Source organism: Podarcis erhardii (genome assembly GCF_964252035.2).
Source record: "Podarcis erhardii genome assembly, chromosome: 12".
NCBI classification, from domain to species: Eukaryota; Metazoa; Chordata; class Lepidosauria; order Squamata; family Lacertidae; genus Podarcis; species Podarcis erhardii.
In genome coordinates this window covers 18,292,740-18,307,724 of record NC_138513.1, presented here as the reverse complement: position 1 = coordinate 18,307,724, position 14,985 = coordinate 18,292,740, and the positions used below count along the sequence as shown (strand labels likewise).

The following is a 14,985-nucleotide window of genomic DNA, read 5'->3' as shown; positions in this document are numbered from 1 at the left end:
GCATTATTCACTTTTTATGACTGCCAAGAAGGATTCATGGCTATAGACATAGTGATAATCACTTTATATTTATATAGTGTCAGACATCCAGTGGGAATCCCAAGTCCCTATACAAACATCATACAAGCCTTGGATCATTAGGCCTCTGCTTTACAAACACCACGGGGTCTTCGATGCTTTAACCTCTAATAATGATTGCTCCCAGGTAGAAGATTCCTAAGCTACAGCAACTTATTATAAATGGGAAACTCCCCTGTAATAATCCTAGCAAACCTCAGCATTTTGCTCTCTACGGCGGACCCTGGGGAGCATTCCAGAGTGCAGATGCTCCAGTTCTGAACTTCAGTGAGTGTTGTTTTAACACAAAGAGAGATTATTTATTGCCTAAGACTACTGTGAAAGAATTTCCCTGGAGGCTAAACCTGGTGTGCTCTCTGAATTTCTTTCTCTCTCTGTCTCTGTCTCTCGAGCTCCTATTTCTAAATAAAATATATATTACAACTGCTTGGAGAGAGAAAAAAAAAACCAACAACCCAGTTTCCTCTAAAGAATAAATAAATGTATCTTAACAGCGCACATAATTTTTTCCAGTGGCTGAGCCAAGAAAATACATTTTGCTCCAGTATGGTTCTATGATCCCTTCCTGAGCATTGCTCCAGTTGGATGTCTGGAGGAAGAACCTGCACCAAGTGCTATGTAGTCTTCCCACCCCCGTTGTCTGTGGAGTGGTGAGCGTACTAGGACATGTACCCATTGTCATGAATTCATTGGCTCCCTCCATGTGTAAGCAATGTGGGGAGGTCAGTGCTGACAAATTCATTTACTGGTTGCACTGGTACTTGTTCCAAGGATGCTGTGAGCATGCTTCTCATTTTTTGGTGCCGGTTTTTGTTTTTGTTTTACTTCCTGGCTGTGTGGTTTTCAGATGTCCCTTCCTAGACTGAAGATGTGTGTGACTGCTGTACTGGCCTAGCAGTAGTAGCACAGTTCTGTATCCAGGACAGCTGTTTACCAGCTCCATCTGGTACGCAGGCTGAGACCCTACCTGCCCGCAGACTGTCTCGCCAGAGTGGTACATGCTCTAATTATCTCCCGCTTGGACTACTGCAATGCACTCTACGTGGGGCTACCTTTGAAAGTGTCCCAGAAACTACAACTAATCCAGAATGCGGCAGCTAGACTAGTGACTAGGAGCGGCTGCCGAGACCACATAACACTGGTCTTGAAAGACCTACACTGGCTCCCAGTACGTTTCCGAGAACAAGTCAAAGTGTTAGTGCTGACCTTTAAAGTCCTAAACGGCCTCGGTCCAGTATACCTGAAGGAGCGTCTCCACCCCCATCGCTCTGCCCAGACACTGAGATCCAGCACCGAGGGCCTTCTGGAGGTTCCCTCACTGCAAGAAGCAAAGCTACAGGGAACCAGGCAGAGGGCCTTCTCGGAACGCCCTCCCATCAGATGTCAAAGAGATAAACAACTACCTGACATTTAGAAGACATCTGAAGGCAGCCCTGTTTAGGGAAGTTTTTAATGTGTGACATTTTAAGGTATTTTTAATCTTTGTTGGAAGCCGCCCAGAGTGGCTGGGGAAACTCAGCCAGATGGGCGGGGTACAAATAATAAATTATTATTGTTGTTGTTGGCAGCAATGCGTCTGAGTACCAGTTTAAGGAAACCATAGGGTGGGAGAGGGCTCTTGTGCCCAAGTCCTGCTTGTAGGTTGCCAGAAGAGGACGCTGGACTCAATGGGCCATTGGCCTGATTCAGCAGGCTCTTCTTAAGTCCTCCACATATCTCTCTACTCGAGGCATAACTAGAGTAGGAATACTCAGCCCGGATATCCTGGGGAAACCATCTGTCTTGATGAGAGCTGACAACATCAGTTTCTTTCCTTTCGCTTAAGTAACAAGAGACATGCATTCCAGGACACAAGGGTGCGGAGAAGGAAGCTTCAGATTTATACATTTTGTAGCAGCTTCTGTTAAGGTATAGAATTTCCACCCGAGGCAAGTGGAACAGACCGAGACAAAAGCTAAGCAGTTGTTGTGAAACATGAAGGAATGGCTATAATGCATTTGCGTTGTTATGCAACAAAAGTTCCTCAGAAATTTGGGTCAGGGAAGCAGGACTGAAGGAATGCTAGCCGTTCTGCATTATGAACCAAAGGGACAATTGCTTCCGTTCTCGCCCCACTGTTTTCTCATGGATTCAGTAGTTTTGCTGCCTAGTCAGCACTTTGCACAATAAATGCGTGTTTGTTTCCCACTGTTGCCCCTGCAGTCTGCACATCTTCCCCGAAGCAATCCTCTTGTTGCTCGGATGTCACAAATCTTGGCACACTATTTGGTACTTGCAGGAATGTGGTGCTTTTTGCAAAGTAGCTATTGTAATCTGTGTGACTTTGGACTTGGGTATCTGAAGGAATACCTGCTGCCATGGGAGCCTGCCCAGCAATTGTATTCATCGTCAGAGACCCTTCCCGAGGCACCTCTGCCATAAGAGGCTTGGCTAATAATAACTTTGGAGAGGGCCTTTTTGGTGGTGGTGCCCCAGTTTTGGAACAATCTCTCCCCAAGGATGCTTGCCTAGAAGCTGAGTGGTAAGCAGAAAACCACTCAGACCCATGCTTTCTAGGCATGGGCCAAGCAGAAGTGGGGACGAGCCCTAAATTGGGGTCATAATGAGGGCAAAAGGTTAAGACTGCCCCCTCTCTCCCTTACACACACACACACACACACACACACACACACACACACACAAACACAAATCCAAATCCTGGCTGCCCTCTTCCTTTTGGCAGATTGTGTTTTTTATAAAGCCTGTACTTAACGGTACAGATACAGTATGTGGACACATCATCTGGTTTGACCCAGGGGCTGCAGTTCTAGAGTCTTACCTAGAAGCAAATGCCACTGAAAACTATTTATTCCAGATCAGGAATGAGGAACCTGGTGCCCTCCGGGGTTGCTGGACTCCTGTCAGCCCCAGGCAGTTGGGAACTATGGGGTTTGTAGTCCAGCAATACCAGGAGAGCTGCAGGTTGCCCACCTCTGTTCCAGAATGATGCCATGAGTGTATATGGCAGTAACCAGGAATAGGCAGTAACCAGGAATAGAGGATTTCAGAAATGTGGCCTCTTATGCTAACAAACACTTGGATTCAGGCTTATTTCCATTCTGAAGGTGAAAGGGAGATAAAATAAGAGACAACAAAGAAGTGGAAGAATTGGGTATCCTTAGAAGTAATATTTTCAAGTGTAAGAACTTGTGGGTTCTTTGGTACCCCATATTTAAAGCAAAGCAGACTGGCACAGGACTTGGAAGCTTTGTAAGTTGAAAATGATTTCATATGCTGCAGATTCCTTTAGCTTTTAAAACCCAGACTTGGCTGCTGAACAATTATGTCATCAGCTCCTCGAATCCAAGTCTACTCCTACACCCCGGCTTTCTAAGCCCAGTAGAGCCAGAAGCATGCATGCATTTCGGCTAAATGAGATGCACAAGAACAGATATTTCTTGTAAACTAACTGGGGCTCGATTGAATTAGCATTTTGTTTGCTGTTCAGAACTTTCCTAATCTGCGCCCCTAACGTATCTACCCAAATACAGTGGTACCTCGGGTTACAGACGCTTCAGGTTACAGTCTCCGCTAACCCAGAAATAGTACCTCGGGTTAAGAACTTTGCTTCAGGATGAGAACAGAAACCGCACAGTGGCGCCGCAGCGGCAGCAGGAGGCCCCATTAGCTAAAGTGGTGCTTCAGGTTAAGAACAGTTTCAGGTTAAGAACGGACCTCCGGAACTAATTAAGTACGTAACCAGAGGTACCACTGTGCATTTCAGTGGGTTGGATCCAGGCTGTGCATGTTTACTCAGTAGTTCCTGTCCAAGTTAAGCCTTGCTTGAGCAACAAAGGCCTTACCCTGTGTTCCTGAATCCTTTGGTTGGCCTTTGGTTCTCCTGACCCTTAGGCTTTGTCGACAGCTCCTGATTCCAACTGCAGCACAGACTGCTGCCCGCAGCCCAGCCTTGGCAAATTCATGTAAAATAGAATCTATTTGTGGATGGCAAGATAGGACAGCCTTCAGACTTGGCCTTTGTCTCTTCTCTGTCAGAAGCTAGTGGGAATTGCTAAACCAGTGTGGCAAACTGGACTTGGACTGAGGAGATCTGGGTTCATTTCTCGTATACCACGTAGCCTCCTTGACCAATCAGGATCTTGTGTGATGAAGCTTTTTCTTCAGCTAAAAAAGATTGACTAATTTCTCAGAGATAGCTAGCAAGGGTGTATGAGCAAATTCCTGTCTGACTCTTATATAGTCTAGGCAAGTATATACTGGTGCGTGCTGAACAAAGCCATTTGTTAACTCGCGTGTCACTGTTGGAACTGATGAGCGGATGACAGGTACTTATTGGAAGAAGAGAGGAATGCCATGAAAGCCTTTTTAATAATAAGGTAGATATATAAACCTTGTCATTTGGATGATTTGGTACCAAATAGCTGGGCTCCCCCACCCCCATGGGCTACAGTAGAGGTTTTGCTATGCTATCAAGCTTGCAATGTGCTGTCAACTTTGATTCTTAAATAGTGCCAGAGAAAGCTCAGGCTTAAGAGTGTATCTCTCTCACTGTGTGTGTGTATTTAGCATGTCCTCTCCCTCTCCCTTGCAAAGGGTCTGAACATACTAACTAGTCTTTTTGTGTGCCTAATAATAATAATAATAATAATAATAATAATAATAATAATTTATTTATACCCCACCCATCTGGCCAGCCACTCTGGGCGGCTTCCAACAAAACACTAAAATACAATAACCTATTAAACATTAAAAGCTTCCCTAAACAGGGCTGCCTTCAGATGTCTTCTAAAAGTTTGGTAGTTATTTTTCTCTTTGACCTCTGGTGGGAGGGCGTTCCACAGGGTGGGTGCCACTACCGAGAAGGCCCTCTGCCTGGTCCCCTGTAACTTGGCTTCTTGCAGCGAGGGAACCCTCAGAAGGCCCTCGGCGCTGGACCTCAGTGAAGGGAGGAAGGCTGCTGGCAAAGTGTCGTGGGTCCCTCCCTCGCCCAGGAAGCAGCCTGCCATGGGTGGCTTGCTCCACCCCCTATGGGCGGCTTGCTCCACCCCCTATGGGCAGCTTGCCCCTTGGGATGCTCTCCCTGTCCCATGGCTCCCACCCCTGGGGCATGTGTGCCACTCCGGGTGCCAGAGCAGCTAGCTCTGCCTCTGGTTGGACTAGATGATCCTCAGAGTTCCTTCCAACTCTGTGATTCTATAAGATAGATCAAAACTTTCTTCCCTGTGTAAGTCATTTGAGTTACCATCTGAAGCATTTTCCTTGGGTTTAATTGGATGTTCTGACTTTGAACTTGGGGGAAAAAAACCTTTCATTTTCATTTAGCTGACACATGGGAAGGTTGCAGTGAGGTCTAACAACAGAGCAACCTTTTTTGGGAGAACTTAGATGGGATAGTAGAGTTCCACTCTATCCCCCAATTTCAGCTAACACTCAAAATTGCAGTTGTGTGGTTTAAAGTGTTGCTTACAGAACTGGTGTATCTTTTGATTAACCAGGTCAGTTTAAGAAAGTAAAGCTAGGAGGGAAATAACAGATCCAAATACAAGGGACATTGCTGAATTTTGCAAACAGCTTTTATTCTTTTCCACCCCATACCTCATTTTCAATATATTATCCCTATTAAATAGCGATCTTCATTTCTTTACAGCTTATCTCTGTGTGTTTCTTATTTCCAGTAAGTCATAATCGGCTTATGAGCAATGGAATAATTTCCCCAGCAATATCAGGAAGGAGAAGGACAATGATTTTGGGGAGAGAATCAGCAAAAAGTACCGATAGTGGGTGGGAAAAGCAAGAAACCATTGTTTTTGCATAACTCTGTCTTCTTAATAATGAAGGGGTGGGGACAGAAAATGATGGGCAAATCTTTGGAGCTGCAAGAGTAATTTTCCAAACATGTCCTTCAAACAGCTTGATGAAAGATCCCCAAAAAACCCCATATGTAGGTGGTAAAAAGGGGCCTCCCTGTCCCCCCCCCAGCATTGTTGTTGCTAACCAGCATTTTATATTAGCAAGCTGGAACTCAAGCATGTGTGTACTTCGAGAGATGCAGAAGCCAGGTCATGAATAGCTTTTGGAAATATGTAGCCTTAGGAGTGTGAATTTAAATGTTTCCCCAAATTTCCTTCCGCTTTGTTCTTACTATTGGCACGCCAGGCCTATGAGACTTGGCTGCTATCTCTGTGCTTATTTGCAAATATTCTTCTTCGCTTCTTTCCACTTGATTGCAGCTGCCAAATGCTTGTCTCATTCGATGCCTGCTCTTCATCTAGGCTTCCAGCCTCAATGTGATGTGATGGCTGAAATGGTTGTGTGGCTTTTAATATGCAGCTGCTGAATTTAGCTCTGACCCCCATGTTTCAGCAGAATTGCCATTCCTCAAAGTTTCCGCACCCAAAGCAAGCTCTATCAGGAAATCTCTCTTCCCTGCCCCCCCCTCCCGGCAACATAGCCCAATAAAATCCTCATCTGCAGGAAATATGCATTTGATCCAATTTCCTTCCTAAGCCCTTTCAGAGTCCAGGTCCTTCCTAGTTAAATACCGGTATCTGCATATTTAGATCCTGCCATTGTTTTCATTAGGTCTCACTTCCATCTCTTAATTCTTGGATGGCAATCAACATTATGATTTTCTCTGTAATGCTTCTGGGAATTAGGTGCTTAATATTATTATTATTATTAGGACTGCAAGCTTGAACTGGTTTAATAACTGGATTAGTCAATGAAAGCTTTATTCTGTGGGTCAGAGTTACACTAGAGGGGCTGTTTTGATTCTGTTGGGTTACTGAACTTATTACTATAAAATCAAATACAGTAGTATCTTACACCTCAGAAATGCACCTATTTTGAGTATTAGGTAATATGCATATTTATTTAAATATAATTTATTGGTTTGCTGGTAAATTTGGGAAAATCAGTTTGCCTAACCAAGTACAAACTGGTTGATAGCCTTAGGCTGCATTCCTAAACACACTTGCCTGGAATTGAGTTCCATTGAACACAATGGGATTTACTTCTGAGTACGCATGCATGGGATTGCTCTGTGATGTTGAGTGCTAGACTCTTAATACCATGGAATAAACCCTCTCTAAAAAGACCCCTGATGATGGTTGGATCAGAGCAAAGATCCAGCTAAGTCCAGCATCCTGTTCACAAGGTGGCCATCCAGTTGCCTGTGCAATAGTCCTTTCCCTACCATTAGGCGGAGTGAAGTCACCACCTCAGGCAGCACATACTGAAGGGCAGAGATCAGCTGCAAGGCATTGCACTGAGCTCTGTGTCCCACGCAACCTGCCTTGCATGCCCTATGTGAGCCTGCCCGCTCCCTCTGCACAGACCCATTGCCAGGACTGGATTGATCTCTGATCCACTCCACTTCCGTACCTGGAATGTGATGTGGGGCACATGTTCCTGTAGTGGGTTGAGCCACTTCAGTGAAACTGTTTTGGAGGGGCGAGACCAGGGGGCTGCTCTTTTGAAATGCCTCACTTTTGCTTCCTGTGTGTGTTTACACATTGTGACTATCCAAAGCTGATAGAATATGTGTACCTGTATAATGCTGAACTAAAGGGACATGGGTGGCGCTGTGGGTTAAACCACAGAGCCTAGGACTTGCCGATAAGAAGGTCGGCGGTTCGAATCCCCGCAACAGGGTGGGCTCCCATGGCTCGGTCCCTGCTCTTGCCAACCTAGCAGTTCAAAAGCACGTCTAAGTGCAAGTAGATAAATAGGTACCGCTCTGGCGGGAAGGTAAACGGCGTTTCCATGGGCTGCTCTGGTTCGCCAGAAGCGGCTTAGTTATGCTGGCCACATGACCCGGAAGCTGTACTCCGGCTCACTCGGCCAGTAAAGCGAGATGAGCACCACAACCCCAGAGTCGGTCACGACTGGACCTAATGGTCAGGGGTCCCTTTACATTTATAATGCTGAACTGTTTCTGTATCAACGGAAGCTGGATTACTGCTCATTAAGCAACAAGCCTTTCTTGTGCTTTTTTTCCTTTAATGGGTCCAGTTCCTGCCATTATTAACTCCTTACTGAATGATTCCCCCTTGCCAAATTTAATGAGCAAATTGGGGAGGTAGGGGGAAAGGAAGCTGGATGACAGGGGATAAAATGTTGAGAAGTTTCAGTATGGAGCCTAGCAGGAATGCTGGAGAGAAAAGGTGAAGGATATTCAGATGTATGATCTGGAAGATAACTTATCCATTATACATCACGTAGATGTATAAAGTTGGGGACTTTCTCCTGCAAGTCCCAAAGATCTCAGAAGCCCACTCTTCGTGAAGCAGGGCTTTCAGTGTGGTTGCCCCTGTTCTGTGGAATAGCATTGCTGTTGAGATTCGGCAGGTGCCCATGGCCTGCACTTTCTGGAAACAACTGAAGAAGTCTTTTCTTTTCGTTTTCCTGACAGGCTTTCCCGGACTGATAAATGGGTCTTTACCATGAGTATCCTCTTGTTAGGATTTTAGTCTTGTTTTCAGCATATTTGTTGCATTTGTGTTTTTAAATTGTGTTTTAATTATTTTACACATAAATCGTCTTGAGACAGTGGATTAATTGCTGTAATAATAATAATGACAATAAGGATAAGTGTGCAAGCAGCTACAATTCCCAACTTGAAACCTTCCAGTACTGCCTGCTATTTAATTCTTTTCTTCATACTCTTTATGCTTTGTTCAGTCCTATTCTTTTCCAGTCCGCTGCTGTTTTACTGCTGTACATTTCCATTTTATGTTTGTACTCCATCTTTTTGTTTTGTTTATTTTAATTTTTCTCTCTTCTCCCTCCCCCCTTCTTTTTCCTCTCTCTCTCTCTCTTTTCTGATTCACAGGCTTTGCAGTGCATGTTGGTCTCCCTCCATTCAGAACTTGACATTCAAAGGTACTTGATGAAAATTGAATCCTCTCAGAGAGTTAGTACTTCACTTTTCTTTTTTCTGCATTCTGCCTTGGATTGAACTTGCTGGGGTTTTTTTTGTTTTGCCTTCCACACACTGCGTGAAGCTTGCCATCCCAAAGAGTGAAATTGTCCCTGGTTAAATCTGGCCCTGCATGTCTTGTTTTCCTGCCCAGATGTGGATTGGGTAGCAAAATGCATGGACACCCATTTCTAACATTAGTTCTGAAGTGACGAATTTCTGTATGACAAAGTCTCCGCATATCAAAAGCATATCGGAAGAGGTATGGAGAAGACGGATCAGCTCCTCAGCCTTTTGAGAACCACATAATTTCTAGTAACACGATCATATTGCACTGGGAATATATTTTTATTGTATTTCCTGTTTCAAATGTAGCAATTTCATATATTCTCTTGTGTCATATGTATCGGCCTGCGCTCGTTTGTTGCTATGCAGGAAAGTTGCCTAAAGCTTTTGCATTTATATGGTAAGGTCTTTACAGCTTCTTTCAAACATAGGTTTCCTCCGTGCCTAAAAGGCATTTTCGTCTCCCTGTGTTTTTCAAATTTTATAACAGCACTTCAATTAGAAAAATCTTATATGTCACAGTAAGCAATTATAATTTTTCAAGGAAAGGTCTGTACTTGAGTAGCTCTACTACACCCATTAGCTTTTGTAAAGAAATGTCACAAACACATTCTTCTTTCCCGTTGCATTCATTTCAGATGCCCATTGGATATTTGTGTTCAAGAGACAATGGGAGTGTAATTTGCTCCTTGGATCAGAACAAATTGTCTCAAGGCTCATGTAATAATGTTTTTTTAGCATCTATTTATTCTGTTTTTCTTGTTGCTGTGACTTCAGGAAGTTACTGGGGATATTTTGGGCTTGAACCAGTATATTAAGTTTTATTTTATTTTCATTTCAGCATTACAAAATGCCAGTGGCTGGCAGAATCCTCCTGCCCCTACATGAAATATAGACAGCTCTAATAATAAGGAGTGTGGCAGTAATATTGGGGGACATGACTTCTAGCTTAAGCCTGTTGCAAGATGTAACAATAGTTTGGAGAATAGGGAACAAACAGTATTCCTGATGGACCTGACAAGCTTTGAAAAACTAAAAAGGCTTCTGTCAGGTACAAGAATGTGAGGGCCTGGGACGCCTTACAGTGAAATTGTTTTGTTACGAGCTATCCTCTGGAAGATAAAGCTCAGGTTTATGTACCTTTCTGGAGCTGACAGGCAATTGCCCACCAAAACTGTTTTGTCTCTCAGTAGTTCAGTCTGTAGTGAAACATTTGAGGTTCCACTTCTTCAGTTATTGTACTATTTCTCCTCATATTGTGCTTCAGGCAAGGTTGGTGCATCTGGGACCCCCTCATCTTTTTAAAGGCCCAGTTTCCATGTCATGGCCAGATCATAAAATAGGCTTAGGGGACATACTGCAGGCTTATATGCCTCCTTCTTTCTACCTCCCTCACACATTTCAATTATCTCCTCCACTGCCTTGTTCTCAGAAACCATAATTTGCAGCGACTTCTGAATCAGGCAATGTGTGCTGATCGGTAACTGTAGTCAGCCTTGGAATCAGAAGCCCACTTCCAACCATAGTCCCTTATTCCGATTGTGGGAGGTAAACTATAGTTTGCAATAACAACAGTATGCGCAGCATGGACATTGAGGCAAATTATGGTCACCGAGAATAGTTACCAATAACCAACATTTGCCTGATTAAGATCCCACAGTAACCTTGAAAAGGGAAGGAATTAGGGTTTGGTGATGCACACAATCCTATAGCAGGCACCTTGTGACATCTCAACAAGTCAGTGAATTTGGTTGGGGGCGAAAAATAAATCCAAACTAGATATATCAGATTGGTACAAACATCCTTTTCCTTTTAGTCTCCTCAGAAGAATGGAGTTAATTTTTACTAGCAGCTGAAAATGTGAACCATCTTAGGAAGCTTCTACACAATTAAAAAAGGGAGCAGGAACAACTGACCTACATATTTCATGTTAATTTCTTTACAGTCCTTGGAAGAGAGCATATTTTTGGCTGATCATATCAGCAGGAAGCAATGCGGCTGATCAACGTTAGAGGGAAGTAGTCAAGGTTGCTTGGAAATTCTGCAGATTTCATTTTTAAAAAAAAAAAAAATTCCTTCCCTAAGAATGCAAACCACATAGTCACTGATCCAGCTAAAATCACTCAAGCTGCAATCTGCTGAATACTAACTTGAGAGTGAACCCCACTCATAAGGGTGGGGCTTGCCCTGAATACATTCATAGGATCACATTGCATGGCCCATTAAAACCAGCAGGGCAAGTTATGCTATTACAGTGGTACCTCGGGTTATAGATGCTTCAGGTTACAGCCTCCGGTAACCCAGAAATAGTACCTCGGGTTAAGAACTTTGCTTCAGGATGAGAATAGAAATCGTGCTCTGGCGATGCGGCATCAGCGGGAGGCCCCATTAGCTAAAGTGGTACCTCAGGTTAAGAACAGTTTCAGGTTAAGAACGGATCTCCAGAACGAATTAAGTTCTTAACCCGAGGTACCACTGTACTAATTTAAGACTAATTTAAGCCCCATGGCTTTTAATGGGATTTCGGCTGCAATTCTACGCAAGCTGATTATTTAGGGGAAAATTCTGTTGGAATATCAGAGTTAGAGAAACTCGCCAACTCTTGAAAATCCAAAAAGATGGAGACTCCTCCACTGTAACCTCAAAGCTCCCATGCTGTAGCTGATTGCTTCTATGTCCATAATAAAAGCTACAATAGAAGAATTGTGGAAACTGTTTGCAGCCTAATTAGATTTTTGCATTTAGAGCAGATTAATAAGCATATTGTTGCACACTACGCCTATCTTTGAGCAGTGTGAGATTCTGGGGGTTCCAGGTGCTTATCTAGGGCTCAATTTTCCTTTTGGGAATGAGTCACAGCAGAGACTGTGGTGTCTTTATGATATAAGGTTTATTTACACATATATGCAACCTGAGCCTTCGATGGAGGGGCTCACAGCATCAACACCAAAAGAGGGTCTAGCTTCTCCCATAGCCACAGCCTTGGATTCTAGCAGAAATCAGGCCTGGCACTCTCTCTGCCTTTCCATCCTGCCACTGTTGCATCCAGATTCTAGCTCACATCACTCAACTCTCCCTTTTGTCTTCCTAACTAACAGGCAGCCTCAACTCTCAACACTATGTTAACTGCAAATACAGTTGGGATGCTTTGCGTTGCCCAGACCTAAATACACCTGGGCATGTTCATAGTGGAGCATTTCCAATCTTCCCAAGAAATGTGGCTCCTGTGTGAGGACTAGAGGCTTGTGATAACAGTTGAGGAAGCCACGGCAACTAACCAGGGATAAGGCGTCCTGCAATTGTAATGTAGCTAGGGCTTGGGTAGAAATATCCGTCTGTTTTGTGTGTTCTGAGTTGGGATCTCCTCCACAGCTTGCGCTGCTTTGTGTGTTTTGATTTAGGCATCCTCCTTGCATGGGGAATATTTCCATCCAATCTGTGGATAGAGGCAAACAGATAAAAACCTCCCCTCCCCATGCACTGGCTTCACCGTCAGAATCCATGTATAGTGGTACCTTGGGTTACATACGCTTCAGGTTACAGACTCCGCTAACCCAGAAATAGTGCTTCAGGTTAAGAACTTGGCTTCAGGATGAGAACAAAAATCGTTCTCCGGCGGAGCGGCAGCAGCAGCAGCAGGAGGCCCCATTAGATAAAGTGATGCTTCAGGTTAAGTATGGACCTCCGGAACAAATTAAGTACTTAACCTGATGTACCACTGTAGTTTTATCTTTGCTTTACACATAAATTTCAATACTGCTACATTTAAAAAACAACAACAAATCTCCTCAAAGTGGAGGACATAACAGAATCAACTTAACATAACGAAACCAAATTAATTTGAATTTATTTTCACTCTGAAAGACCATAGCTCGATGGCAGGCAGAGAATGTGATCTGCATGCAGAAGGTCCCAAGTTCAATTACTGGCATCTCCAGGTACCGCTGGGAGAGAACACTTCCGGAAAGCTTGGAGAGACACAGTTCAGTTAAAGTTTATTAATAGTCCACAGACCTTCAAATTCCTGAAAAAGCAAATATTTGATTTCAGGCAAAGAAGGTAGTGGTGAATGGGAGAGGAACACAAAAATGCAGGCATGCCCTTTATCAATACTTTTTTTAAAAAAAAAGTTTAAAAGTTAAAACAGTATGAAAGCGAACTAGTACTTATTAACCATTCTGTAAAAATTATCTGAATGCCTTGGAACACTCAGAAGCAAGCAAAGTCCTGTTGCATACAGTGGGGCTGTCTTGGAGTAAGGATTGCAGTCTTGGTCCTGTTTCTAAAAGTAGCAGATTTCTCCCTCTCTCTTTCTGGCTACTTTCACACCGTACATTTAAATCACTATGATGGGGATTGCTTCTACATCAGCCAAATGAGCAAACTGAAGGTAGCAAACCTTACTGATCTATGGAAAGGGCTGCAGCATTTATTATTATTATTTTGCATACAAAAAAAAAAAAAAAAAAAAAGGTCCCAGGCTCAGTCATCATCATCATCATCAAACCTTTATTGGCATCACTTACAAACATTCAGAATAAATAGGCCAATGTGATCTTGTCGCCATTTCAACAGTACAGTCATTTGCAAAAGGGAAGAAGAGGTGAGCAATCTATTTCACCTCTGTGGGACTCCAGCAAGGGCAGGGTCCTGTAGCGTACTTTGGCGGCAGAAAATCAAATAGAGGGACTTGGCTACTGTCTTGGTGAGCTCCTGGTCTCTCCCTGTTAGTTGTGGGTGAACATATCAGACAACACAGCGATTCTTCAAACAGCTCTTGTTTATTCAGAGGCCAGAACAGAACTGAAGGGCTCAGTCAGCCTGCTTATATAGAGCTCTAGTACAACGTTACTGTAGCAACTTTCTAAAACTATCCAATCACTGAACGTCACTTTCTATCCTTCATTTGCATAACTATCTACAGTATCCCCCTGCTGGCCCAGGGTGAGAACTTCAGTACATAACACTCCCCTGTAATAAGAAGCGTATAACCTCTTTCTCTGGTTTCCATGTTGGGATACATAGGTGGTCTAAGAATTGTTGGTGGAGATCAGCAGGCTCAGTCTCTGGCATCTTCAGGTAGGAAGATAGGTAGATAGCAAGTCCTCACTGAGACTCTGGAGAGCCACTGCCTGTCTAGTGTGGATTATACTGAGCTAGATATGCCAGTGGCCTAACTCAGCAGCTTGCAGAGTAACAGCAGAATGATTCCTGCTGTGTTTCGCGTTCCATTGCACAATCCCCTCTCCCCTCTTCCTTTCTTCAGCCTTCATTAGCACAGTCGACTGAGTATTTTCTGTGGAATGATATCTCCTCACCCCACCCCCCTCTAAAGCCAATGTCCATTGAATACTTCACAATATTGGCTTCTCTTCCCCCACCCCCCACCTCCATCTCTCAATAATGAAATCATAATACACAAGAAAAAATGAGTTATAATACACCCAGCTGCTGAGTGTTTGGATTTTCTTTCTGCAGCCTTGAATCCATTTCTGTTTTCACAGGTGAAAATGCTCAAGATTGTTGTGAGGGTTGTGAGTGTGTGTGTACGTACAGAGAGAGAATTTTTTTTCATAGAAAGAAGTTAGTCTCATATACATGTGGTATTGACTTTCTTTCTGAAAGCAGGATTAAGGAAAACATTTTAACTATTATAGATGCTGGATGTGGAAGAGGACTTTTACATTGCAAAGACCCCTCTGGGTTTCAGTGTGTCCCTCTGTGCTTTGTTATTATTATTATTATATTTGTTAGTCACTTTTCTCACAAAGTGACCCATAGCAACTAACATTAACAACAATGAACAACAACAACAAATGTTCCCAGTTTGCCTGTCCTTCTGAAATTGTGGTGCCCAAAGCAGACTTTGTACTCTCAGTGAGATCTGGCCAAAGTAGAATAGAGCAATTCCATTACTTCTT

At 43.5% G+C, this 14,985-nt stretch overlaps 1 protein-coding gene across 15 annotated transcripts in view; it reads left to right on the top strand.

Annotated features, from left to right (window-relative positions):
• The window catches only part of KIAA1217, a 356,312-nt gene that overhangs the window by 245,856 nt on the left and 95,471 nt on the right, over nucleotides 1–14,985 (top strand). For 9 of the 15 annotated variants that reach the window (XM_081834643.1, XM_081834639.1, XM_081834625.1 and 6 more), the window contains one exon: nucleotides 8,912–8,992. The exons of 5 other annotated variants lie outside the window; for them this stretch is intronic. In XM_081834643.1, the coding sequence (XP_081690769.1) occupies nucleotides 8,912–8,992 (81 nt within the window). Of the gene's footprint in view, nucleotides 1–8,911; nucleotides 8,993–14,985 lie in introns of those variants that run through there. One more of the 15 variants, XM_081834631.1, reaches the window with a different exon arrangement.